This window comes from Oncorhynchus mykiss, chromosome 24 (assembly GCF_057628025.1).
Source record: "Oncorhynchus mykiss isolate SJ-2025 chromosome 24, ASM5762802v1, whole genome shotgun sequence".
Lineage (NCBI taxonomy): Eukaryota > Metazoa > Chordata > Actinopteri > Salmoniformes > Salmonidae > Oncorhynchus > Oncorhynchus mykiss.
In genome coordinates, this window is record NC_143045.1 from 38,734,798 (window position 1) to 38,762,500 (window position 27,703).

At 38.1% G+C, this 27,703-nt stretch overlaps 1 protein-coding gene across 3 annotated transcripts in view; it reads left to right on the forward strand.

The window, feature by feature from the left end:
- LOC110503217 (1-phosphatidylinositol 4,5-bisphosphate phosphodiesterase eta-1) overlaps positions 1-27,703 on the forward strand; it is an 84,920-nt gene that overhangs the window by 16,589 nt on the left and 40,628 nt on the right. For all 3 annotated transcript variants that reach the window (XM_036961459.2, XM_090218951.1, XM_036961457.2), the window contains exons 7-15: positions 6,160-6,267; positions 10,179-10,331; positions 22,713-22,775; positions 23,795-23,889; positions 25,442-25,539; positions 26,281-26,460; positions 26,783-26,890; positions 27,360-27,484; positions 27,624-27,703. The exon at positions 27,624-27,703 is cut by the window's right edge and continues 5 nt beyond it. In XM_036961459.2, coding sequence (XP_036817354.2) covers positions 6,160-6,267; positions 10,179-10,331; positions 22,713-22,775; positions 23,795-23,889; positions 25,442-25,539; positions 26,281-26,460; positions 26,783-26,890; positions 27,360-27,484; positions 27,624-27,703 — 1,010 coding nt within the window. The remainder of the gene's footprint in view (positions 1-6,159; positions 6,268-10,178; positions 10,332-22,712; positions 22,776-23,794; positions 23,890-25,441; positions 25,540-26,280; positions 26,461-26,782; positions 26,891-27,359; positions 27,485-27,623) is intronic.

Sequence of the window (27,703 nt, forward strand, 5' to 3'; positions counted from 1 at the left end):
CATGCTGGGAGAAAGTAGTCCTCCACTTTATTAGTCATGCTGGGAGAAAGTAGTCCTCCACTGTATTAGTCATGCTGGGAGAAAGTAGTCCGCCACCTTATTAGTCATGCTGGGAGAAAGTAGTCCGTCACTGTATTAGTCATGCTGGGAGAAAGTAGTCCTCCACTGTATTAGTCATGCTGGGAGAAAGTAGTCCGCCACCTTATTAGTCATGCTGGGAGAAAGTAGGGCGCCACTGTATTAGTCATGCTGGGAGAAAAAGAGGGATGACATGTGGTTATATAATTGAGGAGTCAAGGACTGGTCGGTTACATGGCATTATTATATCGTTATATTACACACACACACACACACACACACACACACTCTCTCTCTGTCGCTTTCTCTCTATGTCTCTCTCTGTCCGCCTGGGACAGATTAGAGATAACCAAACCCAGAGCCTGGAGAGACTCTGCATAGTGGGAAACGTATTCAGTACACTCACACTCTCACACATTCACTCATGCGCACCGTGGAAAATCAACTAAAGAAAGAAAGAGTGGAGAGAGAGAGAGACAGAGATAGAGAGAGATACAGGGAGAGATAGAGAGAATGAAATGTAAAATATCAGTGAAAGAGTCTAATGTATAGGATTTGTCCTCGTAGGACACGTCACTGCACTCTATACTCTTCTGTAAACTGATCATCTCTGTATGCTCGTCGCAAGATCCACTGGTTGGTGCTTTTTTATAAAACCCTCTTAGCCCTAAATCCCCCTATCTGAGACATCTACTGCAGCCATCATCCTCCACATACAACATCCGTTCTGCCAGTCACATTATTTTCATTGTCCCCAAAGCACACACATCCCTGGGTCGCTCGTATTTTCAGTTTGCTGCAGCTAGCGACTGGGACGAGCTGCAACAAACACTCAAACTGCACAGTTTTATCTCAATTTCTTAATTCAAGGACTAAATCATCGACACTCTTACTGACAGTTGTGTCTGCTTTGCGTGGTGTATTCTTGTCTCTACCTCGTCCGACGTCTCGAATCCAGGATGGATTGAACGGAGTATGCCGGGGCCCCCTCGATGTCCAGAGGAGGAACCTCCGGCACCGCAGCTTCCTGGAGCGGGCTAGCCACCACCGGCCTGAGGAGAGACACATGTAACGAGGGGTTAATGCGGTAATCAGGGGGAAGCTGTAACCAATAACATACCTCGTTCACTCTCCTCAGGACTTTAAATGGCCCCACAAACTTCGGACCCAGCTTCCGACAGGGCAGGCGAAGGGGCAGGTTCCAACTTTCTGGCGCAGCACGGCGCGCTGAAGATGGACATGGACGGCGTCCCATGTCTCCTCCGCACGCCGGAACCAGTCATCCACCGCAGGAGCTTTGGTCTGATTCTGATGCCAAGGAGCCAGAACCGGCTGATACCCCAACACACACTGTAAGGGAGAGAGGTTAGTGGAAGAGTGGCAGAGCGAGTTCTGGGCAATATTTGCCCAGGGCACGAACGCTTCCCACTCCCCCGGCCGGTCCTGGCAATAAGACCTCAGAAACCTACCCACATCCTGGTTAACTCTCTCCACCTGCCCGTTACTCTCGGGGTGAAAACCTGAGGTAAGGCAGACCGACACCCCCAGACGTTCCATGAACGCCCTCCAGACCCTCGAAGTAAACTGGGCACCCCGATCAGACACAATATCCTCAGGCACCCCATACTGCCGGAAGACATGAGTCAACAAGACCTCCGCAGTCTGTAGGGCCATAGGGAGACCAGGCAAAGGGAGGAGACAACAGGACTTAGAAAAACGATCCACAACGACCAGGATCGTGGTGTTTCCGGATACGCACCAGGATGTATGCGCTCCTGAGATCCAGTTTTGTGAAGAAGCGCGCCCCGTGCATTGACTCAATTGCCGTGGCGATAAGCGGGTAACTGTACCTCACCGGGATTTTATTGAGACCTCGATAATCAATGCGAGGAGACGGGTGAAGTGGATGACCGAATGTATCCCTGACGCAGGGATTCTGAGAAATATGTCTCCATAGCCACCGTCTTCACTTGCAACAGGGGATACACATGACTCCTGGGAAGTGTCTACCAGGAGATTTATCGCACAATCCCCCCGTAAATGGGGTGATAATTGAGTCGCCTTCTTTTTACGGAAGGTGAGAGCCAAATTGGCATATTTGGGGGGGATGCGCACAGTGGAGACCTGGTCTGGGCTTTCCACCATAGTGGCACCAACGGAAACCCCTCCACACCTCCCCGAGCAATCTCACGACCACCCAGTGAGAGCCCTCTGTTGCCATGAAATAGTGGGGTTATGATGAGCCAACCAGGGAAGGCCCAGTACCACGGGAAACGCAGAAGAGTCAATGAGAAACAGCCTGGGTTTTACTTTTGGTTTGTGGGTGTTTGTTTCCGTGTTTGGGCCACACGGTACTGTTTCAGTTTTTGTAAATTCACGTCATTGTTTTGATTCAGTGTTCAGTGCTTTCTTTCATTAAAATCATCGTGAACACTTAACACGCTGCGCTTTGGTCCGATCCTTCCTCCTCCTCAGATGAAGAGGAGGAAATCCATTACAGAAACACCCACCACAAGAGGACCAAGCAGAGTGGTAATGGGCAGCAGCAGCAGCGGCCGAAAACACAAGACTCCTGGACTTGGGAGGAGATTTTGGATGGCAAGGGACCCTGGGCACAAGCAGGGGAATATCGCCGCCCTAAAGCAGAGCTGGAGGCAGCGAAAGCGGAGAGGCGCCGGTATGAGGAGGCAGAACGGCAGCGCGGCTGGAAGCACGAGAGGTAGCCCCAAAAATGTATTGGGGGAGTGTGGCTAAGTCAGGTAGGAGACCGTAGCCAACTCCCCGTGCTTACCAGAGAGCGAGAGGGACCAGGCAGGCACCGTGTTATGCGGTGGAGCGCACGGTGTCCCGGTGCGTGTGCATAGCCCGGTGCGGTATATGCCAGCTCCTCGTATCGGCCGGGCTAGAGTGGGCATCGAGCCAGGTGCCATGAAACCGGCTCTACGCATCTGGTCTACAGTGCGTCTCCTCGGGCCGGCGTACAAGGCACCAGCCTTACGCATGGAGTCCCCGGTTCACCAGCACAGCCCAGTGCGGGCTATTCCACCTCGCCCCACTGGCCTGGTTACGGGGAGCATTCAACCAGGTAAGGTTGGGCAGGCTCGGTGCTCAAGAGCTCCAGTGCGCCTTCACGGTCCCGCCTATCCGGTGCCACCTCCACGCACCAACCCTCCGGTGGCAGCCCCCCGCACAGGCTGTCTTTCCGTCTTCTTCCTACAGGTGCTCCCGCCTGTCCAGTGCTTTCAGAGTCTTCCTCCTGCCCAGCATTGTCAGAGTCTCACTTCTGTCCTGAGCCGCCAGTGTCTCCCGTCTGTCCTGAGCCGCCAGTGTCTCCCGTCTGTCCTGAGCTGCCAGAGCCGACCGTCTGTCCTGAGCCGCCAGATCCGCCCGTCTGTCCTGAGCCGCCAGATCCGCCAGTCTGTCCTGAGCCACCAGAGCCGCCAGTCTGTCCTGAGCCGCCAGAGCCGCCAGTCTGTTCTGAGCCGCCAGAGCCGCCAGTCTGTCCTGAGCCGCCAGAGCCACCAGTCTGTCCTGAGCCGCCAGAGCCGCCAGTCTGTCCTGAGCCGCCAGTCTGTCCTGAGCCGCCAGAGCCGCAAGTCAGCCAGGAGCCGCCAGTCAGCCAGGAGCCGTCAGCCAGCCAGGAGCCGCCAGAGCCGTCAGTCAGCCAGGAACCACCAGAGCCATCAGTCAGCCAGGCGATGCCAGAATCGCCCTTCACTCCGGAGCTGCCGGAGTCTCCCGCTTGTCCAGAGCTGCCGGAGTCTCCCGCCTGTCCGGAGCTGCCGGAGTCTCCCGCCTGTCCGGCGCTGCCGGAGTCTCCCGCCTGTCCAGCGCTGCCGGTACATTCAGCTTTTACAAAAAACAAGTAGTGATGCATGTCAATCTTGGGACGGCAGGGTAGCCTAGTGGTTAGAGCGTTGGACTAGTAACTGAGAGTTTGCAAGTTCAAATCCCCAAGCTGACAAGTTACAAAACTGTCGTTCTGCCCCTGAACAGGAAGTTAACCCGGCCGATACGAGGAGCTGGCATATACCGCACAGGGCTATGCACACGCACCGGGGACACCGTGCGCTCCACCGCATAACACGGTGCCTGCACGGTCCATCATTGAAAATAAGAATTTGTTCTTAACTGATTTGCCTAGTTAAATAAAGGAAAAATAAAATCTCTCTTCCTCTTTGAGCCATGAGAGATTAATGTTAGCTCTCCGTGTACTTTTAAGGGCCAGCCGTGCTGACCTGTTCTGAGCCAATTGTAACTTTCCTAAGTCCCTCTTTGTGGCACCTGACCACACTACAGAACAGTTGTCCAGGTGCGACAAAACTAGAGCCTGTATGACCTGCCTTGTTGATACGGCTGTTAAGAAGGCAGAGCAACGCTTTATCATGGACATCCTTCTCCCCATTTTAGCTACTATTGTATCAATATGTCATGACAGTTTACAATCCAGGCAGTTTAGTCACCTCAACTTGCACAATTTCCACGTTATTCATTACGAGATGTAGTTGAGGTTTAGGGTTTAGGGTTTAGGGAATGATTTATCTCAAATACCAGTTAGTTTTGGAAATATTTAGGACTGTTGCAGTCATTTCAGTCGCTGTAGCAGCTGACGTATATAGTGTTGAGTCATCTACAAACATAGACACACAGGCTTTACTCAAAAACATGTCTTTAGTAAAGATTGAAAAAAGTAAGTGGCCTAAACAGCTGCCCTGGGGAATTCCTGATTGTACCTGGATTATGTTTTAGAGGCTTTCATTAAAGAACATTCTCTGTGTTCTGTTAGACAGGTAACTCTTTATCCACATTATAGCAGAGGGTGTAAAGCCATAACACATATGTTTTTCCAGAAGCAGACTATGATCAATAATGTCAAAGGCTGCACTGAAGTCTAACAAGACAGCCCCCACAATCATTTTATCATCGATTTCTCTCAGCCAATCATCAGGCATTTGTGTAACTGCTGTGCTTGTTGAATGTCCTTCCCTATTAGTGTGCTGGAAGTCTGTTGTCAATTTGTTTACTAAAAAATAGCATGGTATCACAATTTTCAAACACAATTTTTTCAAACATTTTTCTAACCGGTTGATTGGTTGGCTATTTGAGCCAGTAAAGGGGGCTTTAATATTCGTAAGTAGCGGAATGACTTTAGCTTCCCTCCAAGCCTGGGGGCACAAATTTTCTAGTAGGCTTAAATTGAAGATATGGCAAATAGGAGTGGCAATATCGTCCCCTATTATCCTCAGTAATTTTCCATCCAGATTTTCAGACATCGGTGGCTTGTCATTGTTAATAGACAACAATAATGTTTTCATTTCTTCCACACTGACTTTACATAATTCAAAAGTACAATTCTTGTCTTTCATAATTTGGTCAGATATACTTGAATGTATAGTGTCACAGTTTGTTGCTGTCATACCTATGTTTGCTTATCTTGCCAATGAAAAAGTAATTAAAGTAGTTGCCAATATCAGTGGGTTTTGTGATGGATGAGCCATCTGATTCAATGAACGATGGAGCCGAGTTAACTTTTTTCCCAAAATGTAATTCAACGTGCTGCAAAGATTTTTACTATTGTTTGAGATGATATGTTTGCGAAAGACTCCTGACTTCCTGTCTGAGTGGGCAGTAATGCTCCTGGTTTAGCTGGAGGCGTCATCATGTACATGTAACAGATGTGTTCCTGTTATTGTGTTACATCCTCCATATGGTTCATACGATAAAGATGAGCCAAACACGCACCTTTCTCTCTCTCTCTCTCTCTCTCTCTCTCTCTCTCTCTCTCTCTCTCTCTCTCTCTCTCTCTCTCTCTGTCTCTCTCTGTCTCTCTCTCTCTCTCTCTCTCTCTCTCTCTCTCTCTCTCTCTCTCTCTCTCTCTCTCTCCCCTCTCTCTCTCTCTGTCTCTGTCTCTCTCTCTCTCTCTCTGTCTCTCTCTCTCTCTCTTGCTCTCTCTCTCTGTCTCTCTCTCTATCTCTGTCTCTCTCTCTCTCTCTCTCTCTCTCTCTCTCTCTCTCTCTCTCTCTCTCTCTCTCTCTCTCTCTCTCTCTCTCTCTCTCTCTCTCTCTCTCTCTCTCTCTCCAGGGGAAGCGGCTCCCTCTGTACCTGTCTATAGACGTTGAGGAGGGGGAGGTGTCAGATGATGACAGTGCTGACGAGATTGAGGACGACTTTAAACTGAAGAACAGCAATGTAAGTTGCAACAGGCCAAAGTCATGTTCTGACATGCAACTGTATCCATTTCACACCTACATTACAGTAATGGCTGGTGACTGGTACGAAGGCCTGTCCATTAATCAGTGTGTTCTCGCTGTGTCAGAGACAGGCCATGTAATGGACTTTTAATTTCATTTGTTTTGTTTATCCTTTATTTTACTCAAAAACATGTCTTTAGTAAAGATTGAAAAAAGATTGCGAAAGTATTCGGCCCCCTTGAACTTTGCGACCTTTTGCCACATTTCAGGCTTCAAACATAAAGATATAAAACTGTATTTTTTTGTGAAGAATCAACAACAAGTGGGACAAAATTGATGGGAAGATGGATGGAGCCAAATACAGGACCATTCTGGAAGAAAACCTGATGGAGTCTGCAAAAGACCTGAGACTGGGACGGAGATTTGTCTTCCAACAAGACAATGATCCAAAACATAAAGCAAAATCTACAATGGAATGGTTCAAAAATAAACATATCCAGGTGTTAGAATGGTCAAGTCAAAGTCCAATCCAATCGAGAATCTGTGGAAAGAACTGAAAACTGTTGTTTACAAATGCTCTCCATCCAACCTCACTGAGCTCGAGCTGTTTTGCAAGGAGGAATGGGAAAAAAAATTCAGTCTCTCGATGTGCAAAACTGATAGAGACATACCCCAAGTGACTTACAGCTGTAATCGCAGCAAAAGGTGGCGTTACAAAGTATTAACTTAAGGGGGCTGAATAATTTTGCACGCCCAATTTTTCAGTTTTTGATTTGTTAAGAAAGTTTGAAATATCCAATAAATGTCGTTCCACTTCATGATTGTGTCCCACTTGTTGTTGATTCTTCACAAAAAAATACAGTTTTATATCTTTATGTTTGAAGCCTGAAATGTGGCAAAAGGTCGCAAAGTTCAAGGGGGCCGAATACTTTCGCAAGGCACTGTATATATAGCATCCAGCATCCCAGAGTCGCCTCTTCACTGTTGACGTTGAGACTGGTGTTTTGTGGGTACTATTTAATGAAGCTGCCAGTTGAGGACTTGTGAGGCATCTGTTTCTCGAACTAGACCATCAATGTACTTGTCCTCTTGCTCAGTTGTGCACCGGGGCCTCCCACTCCTCTTTATATTCTGGTTAGAGCCAGTTTGCTCTGTCCTGTGAAGGGAGTCGTACAAGATCATCAGTTTCTTGGCAATTTCTTGCATGGAATAGCGTTCGTTTCTGACGAGTTTCAGAAACGTTTTCAATACTCCAGCACCTTCCCCTTGCGAGGATAACGACACTGAGCCTTTTTTCTCAAATGTTTTATTTGAGTTGGGATGAGGTATGTTCTACATACGTATTGGTCTTTTTTTTTTGTGACCTCTATTTTTGTGTCATATGAACATAACACCGGTTACAATCCAAATCCTATACAAACAACCTCAACGGTGAGAGAGAGAGAGAGAGAGAGAGAGAGAGAGAGAGAGAGAGAGAGAGAGAGAGAGAGAGAGAGAGGGGAAAAAAAAGGACTTTGTTTCTGGCCATTTTTAGCCTGTAGTCGAACCCACAAATGCTGATGCTCCAGATACTCAACTAGTCTAAAGAAGTTTTATTACTTCTTTAATCAGAAGAACAGTTTTCAGCTGTGTTAACATAATTGCAAAATGGTTTTCTAATGATCAATTAGCCTTTTAAAATGATCAACTTGGATTAGCTTACACAACATGCCATTGGAACACAGGAGTGATGGTTGCTGATAATGGGCCTCTGTACGCCTATGTAGATATTCCATAGTACATAGTCATTTACAACATTAACAATGTCTACACTGTATTTCTGATCAATTTGATGTTATTTTAATGGACAAACAATGGGCTTTTCTTTCAAAAACAAGGACATTTGTAAGTGACCCCAAACTTTGATCAAAATCAAAAGTAACAGTGGCCACCAGCTGCATTAAGTACTGCAGTGCATCTCCTCCTCATGGACTGCACCAGATTTGCCAGTTCTTACTGTGAGATGTTAGCCCACTCTTCCACCAAGGCACCTGCAAGTTCCAGGACATTTCTGGGGGGAATGGCCCTAGCCCTCACCCTCCGATCCAACAGGTCCCAGACCTGCTCAATGGGATTGAGATCTGGGCTCTTCGCTGGCCATGGCAGAACACTGACATTCCTGTCTTGCAGGAAATCACTCACAGAATGAGCAGTATGGCTGGTGGCATTGACATGCTGGAGGGTCATGTCAGGATGAGCCTGCAGGAAGGGTACCACATGAGGGAGAAGGATGTCTTCCCTGTAACGCACAGCATTGATTGCCTGCAATGACAACAAGCTCAGTCCGATGATGCTGTGAGACACCGCCCCAGACCATGACGGACCCTCCACCTCCAAATCGATCTCGCTCCAGAGTACAGGCCTCGGTGTAACTCTCATTCCTTCGACGATAAACGCGAATCCGACCATCACCCCTGGTGAGACAAAACCGCAATGCGTCAGGGAAGAGCACTTTTTTCCAGTCCTGTCTAGTCCAGCGACTGTGGGTTTGTGCCCATAGGTGACGATGTTGCCGGTGATGTCTGGTGAGGACCTGCCTTACAACAGGCCTACAAGCCCTCGGTCCAGCCTCTCTCAGTCTATTGCGGACAGTCTGAGCACTGATGGAGGGATTGTGCGTTGCTGGTGTAACTCGGGCAGTTGTTGTTGCCATCCTGTACCTGTCCCGCAGGTGTGATGTTCGGATGTACCGATCCTGTGCAGGATCCTGTTCAGTGAACTCCTTCAAGGTGAAGCTGGTTGAGAGAATGCCAAGCTTGTGGAAAGTTGTCATGAAGGCAAATGGTGGCTACTTTGAAGAATCTAAAATATAAATATATTTTGATTTGTTTAACACTTGTTTGGTTACTACGTGATTCCATATGTGTTATTTCATAGTTTTGATGTCTTCACTATTATTCTACAAAGTAGAAAATAGTAAAAATAAAGAAAAACCCTTGAATGAGTAGGTGTGTCCAAACTTCTGACACGTACTGGATGTTTTAATCGATATTATAAGTCATAGTATCAATATAATATCGTCCAAAAATAATATTGCGATATTTTTACAGTAACTGTATCAATCACAACCTTGAATTCACTGCACTAATACGACTGTAAGCCCTGTTTGACCGAGTTGTGTTTGAGACTAATTCATGTTTAATGAGCTTATCGCAGACACAGCGTGTGTGTGTGTGTGTGTGTTTAACAATTCCAATGAAGTGAATTATTAGCTTTATTATACAATACACCTAAACAAACGAGACTGGAAAAGCAAGAGGAAATGGAGATATGATTTCCCTCTAATTCATTCCTGATTAAGTTATTACATCTGAATCCTATCATAAAATGGACTGATAAATAAGTTATCAATATGTGATGAATATGTTATATTTCCTTCAATCCCAGTGAGGAGAGGGTGATATGTACAGCACCAGTCAAAAGTGTAGACACATCGTTTTACTATGTTCTACTTTGTAGAATAATAGTGATGAGATCAAAACTAGGAAATAACACATATGCCTGTCTGTCTGTCTGTCTGTCTGTCTGTCTGTCTGTCTGTCTGTCTGTCTGTCTGTCTGTCTGTCTGTCTGTCTCTACTGGTAGCACTGCCAGGACTACACTAATGACCTGGTGTATTCAACCAGGGACAGATGGGTTTAGAACCAATTCATCATCAACTCATCTCTCTCTCTCTCTGTCGTTCTCTCTCTCTCTCTCTCTCTCTCTCTCTCTCTCTCTCCCCATCGCTCTCTGTCGTTCTCTCTCTCTCTCTCTGTCGTTCTCTCTCTCTCTCCCTCCCTCTCTCTCTCTCTCTCTCTCTCTCTCTCTCTCTCTCTCTCTCTCTCCCTCCCCCCATCTCTCTCCTTCCCTTCCTCTTCCCTCCTTCAGAGTAATGGTAACCATCAAGTAGAAAGTTACATTAGGAAGAAGCTCGACTGTCTTTTGAAGGAGTCTCAGATCGGAGACAAGGAGGACACAGACAGCTTCAGCATCAGAGCCTTGCTCAGAGCCACACACGTAGGCCTGCAGAAGAACCTAACGGTACACATACACACACACACACACACACACACTCACACACACACACACACACACACACACACACACACACACACACACACACACACACACACACACAGCTGATCCCAAAGGGAACTTCTCACCCGAGCTGGTAGGTCTTCCATTGAATGCAGAGAAATACTACGTTGTTAGTGAGAGAAAAATGTCTGCAGTGTCTCTTTTATTAATATTTAATTTCCCTGCCTCTGCTGATTGTATTTTCAGATTAATAGGTCTCTAAACATCAATTTTAATGCGGTGTGTCTAACATTATGAGCAGGGAGTTCCTATACTCCTCATTCTCCCCCTCTCTCCTCCTCTCTTCCTCTCCCTCTCTCCCTCCTTCACACACGTACCAGTTTATGGCTTGGTGTCTGTTGATTGTCCTCTAGCTACAGTCTGCTAATGAGGCTTCGATAAATCAAAGAGACATGAAATGAAATCAAAATCAAATGTTATTGGTCGCTTACACATATTTATCAGATGTTATTGTGGGTGTAGCGAAATATTTATGTTCCAACAGTGCAGTAGTATCTAACAATACAAAACAATACATGCAACAAAAAACAAGGAATTAAGAAATATAGAAATATTAGAACGAGCAATGTCAGAATCCTAGAGTATAAATGTATACATGTATATGATGGTGTGTATAGACATAGACAGTATATGAATAGATAAAGGTATAGACAGTATATGAATAGATAAAGGTAAAGACATAGACAGTATATGAATAGATAAAGGTATAGACAGTATATGAATAGATAAAGATATAGACATAGACAGTATATGAATAGATAAAGATATAGACATAGACAGTATATGAATAGATAAAGGTATAGACAGTATATGAATAGATAAAGGTATAGACATAGACAGTATATGAATAGATTAAGGTATAGACAGTATATGAATAGATAAAGGTATAGACATAGACAGTATATGAATAGATAAAGGTATAGACAGTATATGAATAGATAAAGATATAGACAGTATATGAATAGATAAAGGTATAGACATAGACAGTATATGAATAGATTAAGGTATAGACATAGACAGTATATGAATAGATAAAGGTATAGACAGTATATGAATAGATAAAGATATAGACAGTATATGAATAGATAAAGGTATAGACATAGACAGTATATGAATAGATTAAGGTATAGACATAGACAGTATATGAATAGATAAAGGTATAGACAGTATATGAATAGATAAAGGTATAGACATAGACAGTATATGAATAGATAAAGGTATAGACAGTATATGAATAGATAAAGATATAGACAGTATATGAATAGATAAAGGTATAGACATAGACAGTATATGAATAGATAAAGGTATAGACAGTATATGAATAGATAAAGATATAGACAGTATATGAATAGATAAAGATATAGACATAGACAGTATATGAATAGATTAAGATATAGACAGTATATGAATAGATAAAGATATAGACAGTATATGAATAGATAAAGGTATAGACATAGACAGTATATGAATAGATAAAGGTATAGACAGTATATGAATAGATAAAGATATAGACAGTATATGAATAGATAAAGATATAGACAGTATATGAATAGATAAAGACATAGACAGTATATGAATAGATAAAGATATAGACAGTATATGAATAGATAAAGATATAGACATAGACAGTATATGAATAGATAAAGGTATAGACAGTATATGAATAGATAAAGATATAGACAGTATATGAATAGATAAAGGTATAGACATAGACAGTATATGAATAGATTAAGGTATAGACATAGACAGTATATGAATAGATAAAGATATAGACAGTATATGAATAGATAAAGATATAGACAGTATATGAATAGATAAAGATAAAGACAGTATATGAATAGATATAGATATAGACAGTATATGAATAGATAAAGATATAGACAGTATATGAATAGATAAAGATAAAGACAGTATATGAATAGATATAGACATAGACAGTATATGAATAGATATAGATATAGACAGTATATGAATAGATAAAGGTATAGACAGTATATGAATAGATAAAGGTATAGACAGTATATGGATAGATAAAGGTATAGACAGTATATGAATAGATAAAGATATAGACATAGACAGTATATGAATAGATAAAGGTATAGACAGTATATGAATAGATAAAGGTATAGACAGTATATGATTAGATAAAGGTATAGACATAGACAGTATATGAATAGATAAAGATATAGAGAGTATATGAATAGATAAAGGTATAGACATAGACAGTATATGAATAGATAAAGATATAGACATAGACAGTATATGAATAGATAAAGATATAGACAGTATATGAATAGATAAAGGTATAGACATAGACAGTATATGAATAGATTAAGATATAGACATAGACAGTATATGAATAGATAAAGATATAGACAGTATATGAATAGATAAAGGTATAGACAGTATATGATTAGATAAAGGTATAGACAGTATATGATTAGATAAAGGTATAGACAGTATATGATTAGATAAAGGTATAGACAGTATATGATTAGATAAAGGTATAGACAGTATATGATTAGATAAAGGTATAGACAGTATATGATTAGATAAAGGTATAGACATAGACAGTATATGAATAGATAAAGATATAGAGAGTATATTAATAGATAAAGGTATAGACATAGACAGTATATTAATAGATAAAGGTATAGACATAGACAGTATATTAATAGATAAAGGTATAGATATAGACAGTATATGAATAGATTAAGATATAGACATAGACAGTATATGAATAGATTAAGATATAGACAGTATATGAATAGATAAAGGTATAGACAGTATATGATTAGATAAAGGTATAGACATAGACAGTATATGAATAGATAAAGATATAGAGAGTATATGAATAGATAAAGATATAGACAGTATATGGATAGATAAAGGTATAGACATAGACAGTATATGAATAGATAAAGGTATAGACAGTATATGAATAGATAAAGGTATAGACATAGACAGTATATTAATAGATAAAGGTATAGACATAGACAGTATATGAATAGATTAAGATATAGACATAGACAGTATATGAATAGATAAAGATATAGACAGTATATGAATAGATTAAGATATAGACATAGACAGTATATGAATAGATAAAGGTATAGACAGTATATGAATAGATAAAGATATAGACAGTATATGGATAGATAAAGATATAGACATAGACAGTATATGAATAGATAAAGATATAGACAGTATATGAATAGATAAAGATATAGACAGTATATGGATAGATAAAGGTATAGACATAGACAGTATATGAATAGATTAAGATATAGACAGTATATGAATAGATAAAGATATAGACAGTATATGAATAGATAAAGATATAGACAGTATATGAATAGATATAGACATAGACAGTATATGAATAGATAAAGATATAGACATAGACAGTATATGAATAGATAAAGGTATAGACAGTATATGAATAGATAAAGGTATAGACAGTATATGAATAGATAAAGGTATAGACAGTATATGAATAGATAAAGGTATAGACATAGACAGTATATGAATAGATAAAGGTATAGATATAGACAGTATATGAATAGATAAAGGTATAGACATAGACAGTATATGAATAGATAAAGGTATAGACAGTATATGAATAGATAAAGGTATAGACAGTATATGAATAGATAAAGGTATAGACATAGACAGTATATGAATAGATAAAGGTATAGATATAGACAGTATATGAATAGATAAAGGTATAGACAGTATATGAATAGATAAAGGTATAGACAGTATATGAATAGATAAAGGTATAGACATAGACAGTATATGAATAGATAAAGGTATAGATATAGACAGTATATGAATAGATAAAGGTATAGACATAGACAGTATATGAATATATAAAGGTATAGACAGTATATGAATAGATAAAGGTATAGACAGTATATGAATAGATAAAGGTATAGACATAGACAGTATATGAATAGATAAAGGTATAGATATAGACAGTATATGAATAGATAAAGGTATAGACATAGACAGTATATGAATAGATAAAGGTATAGACATAGACAGTATATGTATAGATGAAGGTATAGACATAGACAGTATATGAATAGATAAAGATAATGACAGTATATGAATAGATAAAGGTATAGACAGTATATGATTAGATAAAGGTATAGACAGTATATGAATAGATAAAGATAAAGACATAGACAGTATATGAATAGATAAAGATATAGACAGTATATGAATAGATAAAGATATAGACATAGACAGTATATGAATAGATAAAGATATAGACATAGACAGTATATGAATAGATAAAGATATAGACATAGACAGTATATGAATAGATAAAGGTATAGACATAGACAGTATATGAATAGATAAAGGTATAGACAGTATATGAATAGATAAAGGTATAGACATAGACAGTATATGAATAGATAAAGGTAAAGACAGTATATGGATAGATAAAGGTATAGACAGTATATGAATAGATAAAGGTATAGACATAGACAGTATATGAATAGATTAAGGTATAGACAGTATATGAATAGATAAAGATATAGACATAGACAGTATATGAATAGATAAAGATATAGACAGTATATGAATAGATAAAGATATAGACATAGACAGTATATGAATAGATAAAGGTATAGACATAGACAGTATATGAATAGATAAAGGTATAGACAGTATATGAATAGATAAAGATATAGACAGTATATGAATAGATAAAGATATAGACATAGACAGTATATGAATAGATAAAGGTATAGACATAGACAGTATATGAATAGATAAAGATATAGACATAGACAGTATATGAATAGATAAAGGTATAGACAGTATATGAATAGATAAAGATATAGACAGTATATGATTAGATAAAGGTATAGACAGTATATGAATAGATAAAGATAAAGACATAGACAGTATATGAATAGATAAAGGTATAGACAGTATATGATTAGATAAAGGTATAGACAGTATATGAATAGATAAAGATAAAGATATAGACAGTATATGAATAGATAAAGGTATAGACATAGACAGTATATGAATAGATAAAGGTATAGACAGTATATGAATAGATAAAGGTATAGACATAGACAGTATATGAATAGATAAAGATAAAGATATAGACAGTATATGAATAGATAAAGGTATAGACATAGACAGTATATGAATAGATAAAGGTATAGACAGTATATGAATAGATAAAGATAAAGACATAGACAGTATATGAATAGATATAGATATAGACATAGACAGTATATGAATAGATAAAGGTATAGACAGTATATGAATAGATTAAGGTAAAGACATAGACAGTATATGAATAGATAAAGGTATAGACATAGACAGTATATGAATAGATAAAGGTATAGACAGTATATGAATAGATTAAGGTATAGACAGTATATGATTAGATAAAGGTATAGACTGTATATGAATAGATAAAGATAAAGACATAGACAGTATATGAATAGATAAAGGTATAGACATAGACAGTATATGAATAGATAAAGGTATAGACAGTATATGAATAGATTAAGGTAAAGACATAGACAGTATATGAATAGATAAAGGTATAGACAGTATATGAATAGATTAAGGTATAGACAGTATATGATTAGATAAAGGTATAGACAGTATATGAATAGATAAAGATAAAGACATAGACAGTATATTAATAGATAAAGGTATAGACATAGACAGTATATGAATAGATAAAGATATAGACAGTATATGAATAGATAAAGGTATAGACATAGACAGTATATGAATAGATAAAGGTATAGACAGTATATGAATAGATAAAGGTATAGACATAGACAGTATATGAATAGATAAAGGTATAGACATAGACAGTATATGAATAGATAAAGATATAGACAGTATATGAATAGATATAGACATAGACAGTATATGAATAGATAAAGGTATAGACATAGACAGTATATGAATAGATAAAGATATAGACAGTATATGAATAGATAAAGATATAGACAGTATATGAATAGATAAAGGTATAGACATAGACAGTATATGAATAGATAAAGGTATAGACAGTATATGAATAGATAAAGGTATAGACATAGACAGTATATGAATAGATAAAGGTATAGACAGTATATGAATAGATAAAGATATAGACAGTATATGAATAGATAAAGGTATAGACATAGACAGTATATGAATAGATAAAGGTATAGACAGTATATGAATAGATAAAGATATAGACAGTATATGAATAGATAAAGGTATAGACATAGACAGTATATGAATAGATAAAGGTATAGACAGTATATGAATAGATAAAGGTATAGACAGTATATGAATAGATAAAGATATAGACATAGACAGTATATGAATAGATAAAGGTATAGACAGTATATGAATAGATAAAGATATAGACAGTATATGAATAGATAAAGATATAGACAGTATATGAATAGATAAAGGTATAGACATAGACAGTATATGAATAGATAAAGGTATAGACAGTATATGAATAGATAAAGATATAGACAGTATATGAATAGATAAAGATATAGACAGTATATGAATAGATAAAGGTATAGACATAGACAGTATATGAATAGATAAAGATATAGACAGTATATGAATAGATAAAGGTATAGACATAGACAGTATATGAATAGATAAAGGTATAGACAGTATATGAATAGATAAAGATATAGACATAGACAGTATATGCATAGATAAAGGTATAGACATAGACAGTATATGAATAGATAAAGATATAGACAGTATATGAATAGATAAAGGTATAGACATAGACAGTATATGAATAGATAAAGGTATAGACATAGACAGTATATGAATAGATAAAGATATAGACATAGACAGTATATGAATAGATAAAGGTATAGACAGTATATGAATAGATAAAGATATAGACAGTATATGAATAGATAAAGGTATAGACATAGACAGTATATGAATAGATAAAGATATAGACAGTATATGAATAGATAAAGGTATAGACATAGACAGTATATGAATAGATAAAGGTATAGACAGTATATGAATAGATAAAGGTATAGACATAGACAGTATATGAATAGATAAAGGTATAGACAGTATATGAATAGATAAAGATATAGACAGTATATGAATAGATAAAGGTATAGACATAGACAGTATATGAATAGATAAAGGTATAGACATAGACAGTATATGAATAGATAAAGGTATAGACAGTATATGAATAGATAAAGATATAGACAGTATATGAATAGATAAAGGTATAGACATAGACAGTATATGAATAGATAAAGGTATAGATATAGACAGTATATGAATAGTTAAAGGTATAGACATAGACAGTATATGAATAGATAAAGGTATAGACATAGACAGTATATGAATAGATAAAGGTATAGACATAGACAGTATATGAATAGATAAAGGTATAGACAGTATATGAATAGATAAAGGTATAGACATAGACAGTATATTAATAGATAAAGGTATAGACATAGACAGTATATGAATAGATAAAGGTATAGACAGTATATGAATAGATAAAGGTATAGACAGTATATGAATAGATAAAGATATAGACAGTATATGAATAGATTAAGGTATAGACATAGACAGTATATGAATAGATAAAGGTATAGACAGTATATGAATAGATAAAGATATAGACATAGACAGTATATGAATAGATAAAGGTATAGACAGTATATGAATAGATAAAGGTATAGACAGTATATGAATAGATAAAGATATAGACATAGACAGTATATGAATAGATAAAGGTATAGACATAGACAGTATATGAATAGATAAAGGTATAGACAGTATATGAATAGATTAAGGTAAAGACATAGACAGTATATGAATAGATAAAGGTATAGACATAGACAGTATATGAATAGATAAAGGTATAGACAGTATATGAATAGATTAAGGTATAGACAGTATATGATTAGATAAAGGTATAGACTGTATATGAATAGATAAAGATAAAGACATAGACAGTATATGAATAGATAAAGGTATAGACATAGACAGTATATGAATAGATAAAGGTATAGACAGTATATGAATAGATTAAGGTAAAGACATAGACAGTATATGAATAGATAAAGGTATAGACAGTATATGAATAGATTAAGGTATAGACAGTATATGATTAGATAAAGGTATAGACAGTATATGAATAGATAAAGATAAAGACATAGACAGTATATTAATAGATAAAGGTATAGACATAGACAGTATATGAATAGATAAAGATATAGACAGTATATGAATAGATAAAGGTATAGACATAGACAGTATATGAATAGATAAAGGTATAGACAGTATATGAATAGATAAAGGTATAGACATAGACAGTATATGAATAGATAAAGGTATAGACATAGACAGTATATGAATAGATAAAGATATAGACAGTATATGAATAGATATAGACATAGACAGTATATGAATAGATAAAGGTATAGACATAGACAGTATATGAATAGATAAAGATATAGACAGTATATGAATAGATAAAGATATAGACAGTATATGAATAGATAAAGGTATAGACATAGACAGTATATGAATAGATAAAGGTATAGACAGTATATGAATAGATAAAGGTATAGACATAGACAGTATATGAATAGATAAAGGTATAGACAGTATATGAATAGATAAAGATATAGACAGTATATGAATAGATAAAGGTATAGACATAGACAGTATATGAATAGATAAAGGTATAGACAGTATATGAATAGATAAAGATATAGACAGTATATGAATAGATAAAGGTATAGACATAGACAGTATATGAATAGATAAAGGTATAGACAGTATATGAATAGATAAAGGTATAGACAGTATATGAATAGATAAAGATATAGACATAGACAGTATATGAATAGATAAAGGTATAGACAGTATATGAATAGATAAAGATATAGACAGTATATGAATAGATAAAGGTATAGACAGTATATGAATAGATAAAGGTATAGACATAGACAGTATATGAATAGATAAAGGTATAGACAGTATATGAATAGATAAAGATATAGACAGTATATGAATAGATAAAGATATAGACAGTATATGAATAGATAAAGGTATAGACATAGACAGTATATGAATAGATAAAGATATAGACAGTATATGAATAGATAAAGGTATAGACATAGACAGTATATGAATAGATAAAGGTATAGACAGTATATGAATAGATAAAGATATAGACATAGACAGTATATGCATAGATAAAGGTATAGACATAGACAGTATATGAATAGATAAAGATATAGACAGTATATGAATAGATAAAGGTATAGACATAGACAGTATATGAATAGATAAAGGTATAGACATAGACAGTATATGAATAGATAAAGATATAGACATAGACAGTATATGAATAGATAAAGGTATAGACAGTATATGAATAGATAAAGATATAGACAGTATATGAATAGATAAAGGTATAGACATAGACAGTATATGAATAGATAAAGATATAGACAGTATATGAATAGATAAAGGTATAGACATAGACAGTATATGAATAGATAAAGGTATAGACAGTATATGAATAGATAAAGGTATAGACATAGACAGTATATGAATAGATAAAGGTATAGACAGTATATGAATAGATAAAGATATAGACAGTATATGAATAGATAAAGGTATAGACATAGACAGTATATGAATAGATAAAGGTATAGACATAGACAGTATATGAATAGATAAAGGTATAGACAGTATATGAATAGATAAAGATATAGACAGTATATGAATAGATAAAGGTATAGACATAGACAGTATATGAATAGATAAAGGTATAGATATAGACAGTATATGAATAGATAAAGGTATAGACATAGACAGTATATGAATAGATAAAGGTATAGACATAGACAGTATATGAATAGATAAAGGTATAGACATAGACAGTATATGAATAGATAAAGGTATAGACAGTATATGAATAGATAAAGGTATAGACATAGACAGTATATTAATAGATAAAGGTATAGACATAGACAGTATATGAATAGATAAAGGTATAGACAGTATATGAATAGATAAAGGTATAGACAGTATATGAATAGATAAAGATATAGACAGTATATGAATAGATTAAGGTATAGACATAGACAGTATATGAATAGATAAAGGTATAGACAGTATATGAATAGATAAAGATATAGACATAGACAGTATATGAATAGATAAAGGTATAGACAGTATATGAATAGATAAAGGTATAGACAGTATATGAATAGATAAAGATATAGACATAGACAGTATATGAATAGATAAAGGTATAGACATAGACAGTATATGAATAGATAAAGGTATAGACAGTATATGAATAGATAAAGGTATAGACATAGACAGTATATGAATAGATAAAGGTATAGACAGTATATGAATAGATAAAGGTATAGACATAGACAGTATATGAATAGATAAAGGTATAGACAGTATATGAATAGATAAAGGTATAGACATAGACAGTATATGAATAGATTAAGGTATAGACAGTATATGAATAGATAAAGGTATAGACATAGACAGTATATGGATAGATAAAGGTATAGACAGTATATGAATAGATAAAGGTATAGACATAGACAGTATATGAATAGATAAAGGTATAGACAGTATATGAATAGATAAAGGTATAGACATAGACAGTATATGAATAGATAAAGGTATAGACAGTATATGAATAGATAAAGATATAGACAGTATATGAATAGATTAAGGTATAGACATAGACAGTATATGAATAGATAAAGATATAGACAGTATATGAATAGATATAGACATTGACAGTATATGAATAGATAAAGGTATAGACAGTATATGAATAGATATAGACATAGACAGTATATGAATAGATAAAGGTATAGACAGTATATGAATAGATAAAGGTATAGACAGTATATGAATAGATAAAGGTATAGACATAGACAGTATATGGATAGATAAAGGTATAGACATAGACAGTATATGAATAGATAAAGATATAGACATAGACAGTATATGAATAGATAAAGGTATAGACAGTATATGAATAGATAAAGATATAGACATAGACAGTATATGAATAGATTAAGGTAAAGACATAGACAGTATATGAATAGATAAAGGTATAGACAGTATATGAATAGATAAAGGTATAGACATAGACAGTATATGAATAGATATAGACATAGACAGTATATGAATAGATAAAGGTATAGACAGTATATGAATAGATAAAGGTATAGACATAGACAGTATATGAATAGATATAGACATAGACAGTATATGAATAGATAAAGGTATAGACAGTATATGAATAGATAAAGGTATAGACATAGACAGTATATGAATAGATAAAGGTATAGACAGTATATGAATAGATAAAGGTATAGACATAGACAGTATATGAATAGATAAAGGTATAGACAGTATATGTATAGATAAAGATATAGACATAGACAGTATATGAATAGATAAAGGTATAGACATAGACAGTATATGAATAGATAAAGGTATAGACAGTATATGAATAGATAAAGATATAGACAGTATATGAATAGATATAGACATAGACAGTATATGAATAGATATAGACATAGACAGTATATGAATAGATAAAGGTATAGACAGTATATGAATAGATAAAGGTATAGACAGTATATGAATAGATAAAGGTATAGACAGTATATGAATAGATAAAGGTATAGACATAGACAGTATATGGATAGATAAAGGTATAGACATAGACAGTATATGAATAGATAAAGATATAGACAGTATATGAATAGATAAAGGTATAGACAGTATATGAATAGATAAAGGTATAGACATAGACAGTATATGAATAGATAAAGGTATAGACAGTATATGAATAGATAAAGATATAGACAGTATATGAATAGATAAAGGTATAGACATAGACAGTATATGAATAGATAAAGGTATAGACAGTATATGAATAGATAAAGGTATAGACATAGACAGTATATGAATAGATAAAGGTATAGACAGTATATGAATAGATAAAGGTATAGACAGTATATGAATAGATAAAGGTATAGACAGTATATGAATAGATAAAGGTATAGACAGTATATGAATAGATAAAGGTATAGACATAGACAGTATATGAATAGATAAAGGTATAGACAGTATATGAATAGATATAGACATAGACAGTATATGAATAGATAAAGGTATAGACATAGACAGTATATGAATAGATAAGCAGTAACAAACCACAAGCACTGTTTCTGAGCTTCTCATGTGGCGTATTTCGTTTGTACCTGTTTGCCCCTCTAGAATCACAAAGAGGGTCTTAAAAAATCCCAAAGTCGATCCTTCATCAGCAACCTAAAGCAAAAGGTGAGATCATCTCTGAACTTTCATGATCACGTTTTGCCCGTTACAGACATCAGGATGTCCTACCAGATGTATTTATTTTACCTTTATTTAACTAGGCAAGTCAGTTAAGAACAAATTCTTATTTTCAATGACGGCCTAGGAACAGTGGGTTAACTGCCTGTTCAGGGGCAGAACGACAGATTTGTACCTTGTCAGCTCGGGGATTTGAACTTCCGTTTACTAGTCCAACGCTCTAACCACTAGGCTACCTGCCGCCTCTACACTCTAACCACTAGGCTACCTGCCGCCTCTACACTCTAACCACTAGGCTACCTGCCTCCTCTACACTCTAACCACTAGGCTACCTGCCTCCTCTACACTCTAACCACTAGGCCACCTGCCTCCTCTACACTCTAACCACTAGGCTACCTGCCGCCTCTACACTCTAACCACTAGGCTACCTGCCGCCTCTACACTCTAACCACTAGGCTACCTGCCGCCTCTACACTCTAACCACTAGGCTACCCTGCCGCCCCAGATGGTCATGTAGGGTGGCGGGTAGCCTAGTGGTTAGAGTGTAGGGACGGCGGGTAGCCTAGTGGTTAGAGCGTTGGACTAGTAACCCAAATTAAATGACTTGCCTAGTTAAATATAGTCTATTTTTATTTTTTTATGTATCTTTTGCTTGTCAAATATCTTTGTCCACAATATCCAGATCCTGACTTTGTAATGTTTGTGCTGGCTCAGGTCTGCCATTGTAAAAGTCCTTTCTATAAATACATTAAGGAATTAAGGAATGAAATTACTATTATTATTATAATTATTATTATTTTTATTTTTTTGTGTGTTAAATTGCCAATTGGCAACCTTATGGTATTAACCACATGTGTTCAAGAGAAGGATGTTGAAACTGGGTGATGCTACTGGGAATTATCTGTATGTGTGCGTGTGTGTGTGTATATGTATATGTGTGTGTGTGTGTGTGTGTATATGTATATGTGTGTGTGTGTGTGTGTTTGTTTGTTTCTCTCCCCCTGCAGAGACACTCTAAGTCAAAGCTGAAGTCCCAGAGTATGGATGGAGAACAGGAAGGACAGGAGACCTCTGGGAGAGAGGCGGGAGGACATATCACCAGGTCAGCTCTCATTGGATCTCTCCTCATTCTGACCCATGCTCAGGGCTAAATCTACCTAGAGATATGCATTGATGACTCAAACTTTCACACATAAATAATGCGTTTCGTCATAGGTAACTTTGTGTGAAATGACATGCATTGACTTCAGTATTAGTGAGTTAGGGTTTGTGATGTGTCTTCTGTTCAGCCAGCTCAAACCATGCTATACCTGACAGACAAGAGAACTGCTGCCTGGAGCAACATCCACTCATGTGTTTGAAGGGCCCAAAAGATTTCTTAAGTGCCCTAAATCTTCTTTGAAGTGTCCATTCAATGACCCTAACCAGGCTTTGAAGTGCCCTCAGGTTTGGTGACCAATTGAAAGGTTTCTCCACAGAGAAACATGCTGTACAGAAAGGAACATATTGTTCTGTCGGGGGTGTGTCTCATCTTCGTTGAATAGGCCACTGTGTGTGTGTGTGTGTGTGTGTGTGTGTGTGTGTGTGTGAAATATTAATACATTATGTATGTCTTCAGGAACAGTCACAGTTGCTTCAAGGCTCTTCCTGGGTGTGTGCGTGCGTGTGTGTGTGTGTGTGTGTATTGTGGGCCTGCCTCCATATCCCTTTGCTGTCACTTTGATATGTCAATGAAAGCTCATTGTGTGCCTGTGTGCTCCCACTCTACATGTGTTCTGGTCTGTAGTAGATATATCCCTTTGATGCTCTTCACTGTGGTGTGTAAGCCGCCATTGTGATGTAACACTCCTCTTCACTGTGGTGTGTAAGCCATCACTGTGATGGAACACTCCTCTTCACTGTGGTGTGTAAGCCATCACTGTGATGGAACACTCCTCTTCACTGTGGTGTGTCTTCACTGTGGTGTGTAAGCCATCACTATGATGGAACACTCCTCTTCACTGTGGTGTGTAAGCCATCACTATGATGGAACACTCCTTTTCACTGTGGTGTGTAAGCCATCACTATGATGGAACACTCCTCTTCACTGTGGTGTGTAAGCCATCACTGTGATGGAACACTCCTCTTCACTGTGGTGTGTCTTCACTGTGGTGTGTAAGCCATCACTATGATGGAACACTCCTCTTCACTGTGGTGTGTAAGCCATCACTGTGATGGAACACTCCTCTTCACTGTGGTGTGTAAGCCATCACTGTGATGGAACACTCCTCTTCACTGTGGTGTGTCTTCACTGTGGTGTGTAAGCCATCACTATGATGGAACACTCCTCTTCACTGTGGTGTGTAAGCCATCACTATGATGGAACACTCCTTTTCACTGTGGTGTGTAAGCCATCACTATGATGGAACACTCCTCTTCACTGTGGTGTGTAAGCCGCCATTGTGATGGAAAACTCCTCTTCACTGTGGTGTGTAAGCCATCACTATGATGGAACACTCCTCTTCACTGTGGTGTGTAAGCCGTCATTTTGATGGAACACTCTTTTTCGACACAGCTTCACATGCTGTCCTACTTTCTCCTTCTACCCTGCCTCCTTCCCCATTCTGTCTCTCCTTCCTCTCTCATACGCTTTCTGTGTTTTCTTCTTGCTGTAGGGGAGAGGGAAAAAGGAAGACGATTAAGCTGAGTAGAGATCTGTCAGACCTGGTGGTGTTCACTAACTCTGTGGCCTCTCCGGAGGGACTGGACGACTGTAAATAAACACACACTCCTACAAAACATCTGTCTCTCCCCCTTCCTCTCTCTCTGCCCCCCCTCTCTCTCTGCCCCCCCCCCTCTCTCTCTCTCTCTCTCTCTACCCCTTCCCCTCTCTCTGCCCCCCCCCCTCTCTCTCTGTCCCTCCCTCTCTCTCTTTCTGCCCCCCCCTCTCTCTCTGTCCCTCCCTCTCTCTCTTTCTACCCCTTCCTCTCTCTCTGCCCCCCCCTCTCTCTCTCTCTCTACCCCTTCCCCTCTCTCTGCCCCCCCCCCTCTCTCTGTCCCTCCCTCTCTCTCTCTCTCCCCCTTCCTCTCTCTCTGTCCCTCCCCCCTCTCTCTCTCTTGCTCTTTCCCAAGCCCTAGGCCAATCCAGAAACAACCCCTAATCCCACCCATCAGCCTCTCTCTTCTCCCACCTCCGCTTCTCTCTCCCTATTCTCCCTCTCCTACTCTCCCTTCCACTCTATCCCTCCATCGCGTCCTCTTCCCCCACCCCATTAATTATCTTTCTCTCTCCCTATTCTCCCTCTCCTACACTCACTTCCACTCTATCCCTCCATCGCGTCCTCTTCCCCCACCCCATTAATTATCTTTCTCTCTCCCTATTCTCCCTCTCCTACTCTCACTTCCACTCTTTCTTTCTCTTTCATCTGTCCATCTCATTCTGCACTCACTGCTCAGCCATTTTGTTTTTAAAATTGTATTTCCTCTCATCCCTCTCTCTCCTCTCGTCTGTCAGGTACTCCGGGGAATGTTCTGTCGTTCAGTGAGACTCGTGCCCAGCAGCTAGTGAACCACAGAGCTGAGCGCTTCCTGTGTTTCAACCAGCGACAGCTGTCTAGAATCTACCCCTCGGCCTACCGCATAGACTCGTCCAACTTCAACCCTCAGCTCTACTGGAATGTTGGCTGTCAGCTGGGTAAGAAACAACACCTCTGAACGTTGTTATTGTCACGTTTTGTTGATGCTTCTTACATTTAAATAAATAAAAAAGTCAATAAATATAATGTTAGACAATACGCATCCCTGCCTGTCCGTCTACCTCCTTTCCTCCTCCACAGTCCTCCTGACCACTGGCAACGTTTCTCTCTCTCTCTCTGTGCCTGTGTCAAGTACCCTCTGTTGGGCCCTGTGCTCCACCACGCCTCCCTGTCCCCATGGACACACAGACAGAACCGCTGTGTGTATTTGTTCAGAGGATGAACAGACCGATAAATGTGTCCTAAATGTGTTTTCCTCAGTGGCTCTGAACTACCAGACAGAGGGTCGGATGATGCAGCTCAACAGAGCCAAGTTCATGGTGAACGGTGGCTGTGGCTACGCCCTCAAACCTCCACCCATGTGTAAAGGTACTGATACACACACACACACACACACACACACACACACACACATACACACACACACACACACACACACACACACGCACGCACGCACGCACGCACACACACACACACACACACACACAGACACACACACACACACACACAGCCACACACACACACACACAAACACAGCCACACACACACACACACACACACAAACACAGCCACACACACACAAACACACACACACGCACGCACGCACACACACACACACACACACAGACACACACAGCCACACACACACACACACAAACACAGCCACACACACACACACACAAACACACACAAACACACACAAACACACACAAACACAGCCACACACACAAACACACACAAACACAGCCACACACACACACACACACACACACACACACACACACACACACAGCAAGATAAGGAGTATATGTTCTGATTGGTTGGTTTACGGCTCCAGGCTCGTTCAACCCGTTCTGTGATGACCCCCTCCCTGCATATCCCAACAAACAGCTGGTACTGAAGATCATCAGTGGACAGCAGCTTCCCAAACCACCAGACTCTATGCTGGGAGACCGAGGAGAGGTAAACACACACACACACAAAATCATTTTCTGCCAACATAATGGATAGCTTGCTCAATAACCTCAGGTTATACATCTGTTGCCACGCGTTATCGTAGTGTTGCTAAGCTGCTGTAACTCTGTTCCCTCTTCTGCTTCAGATCATTGACCCGTTTGTAGAGGTGGAGATCATCGGCCTGCCAGTGGACTGCTGCAAGGGGCAGACACGAGTAGTGGACGA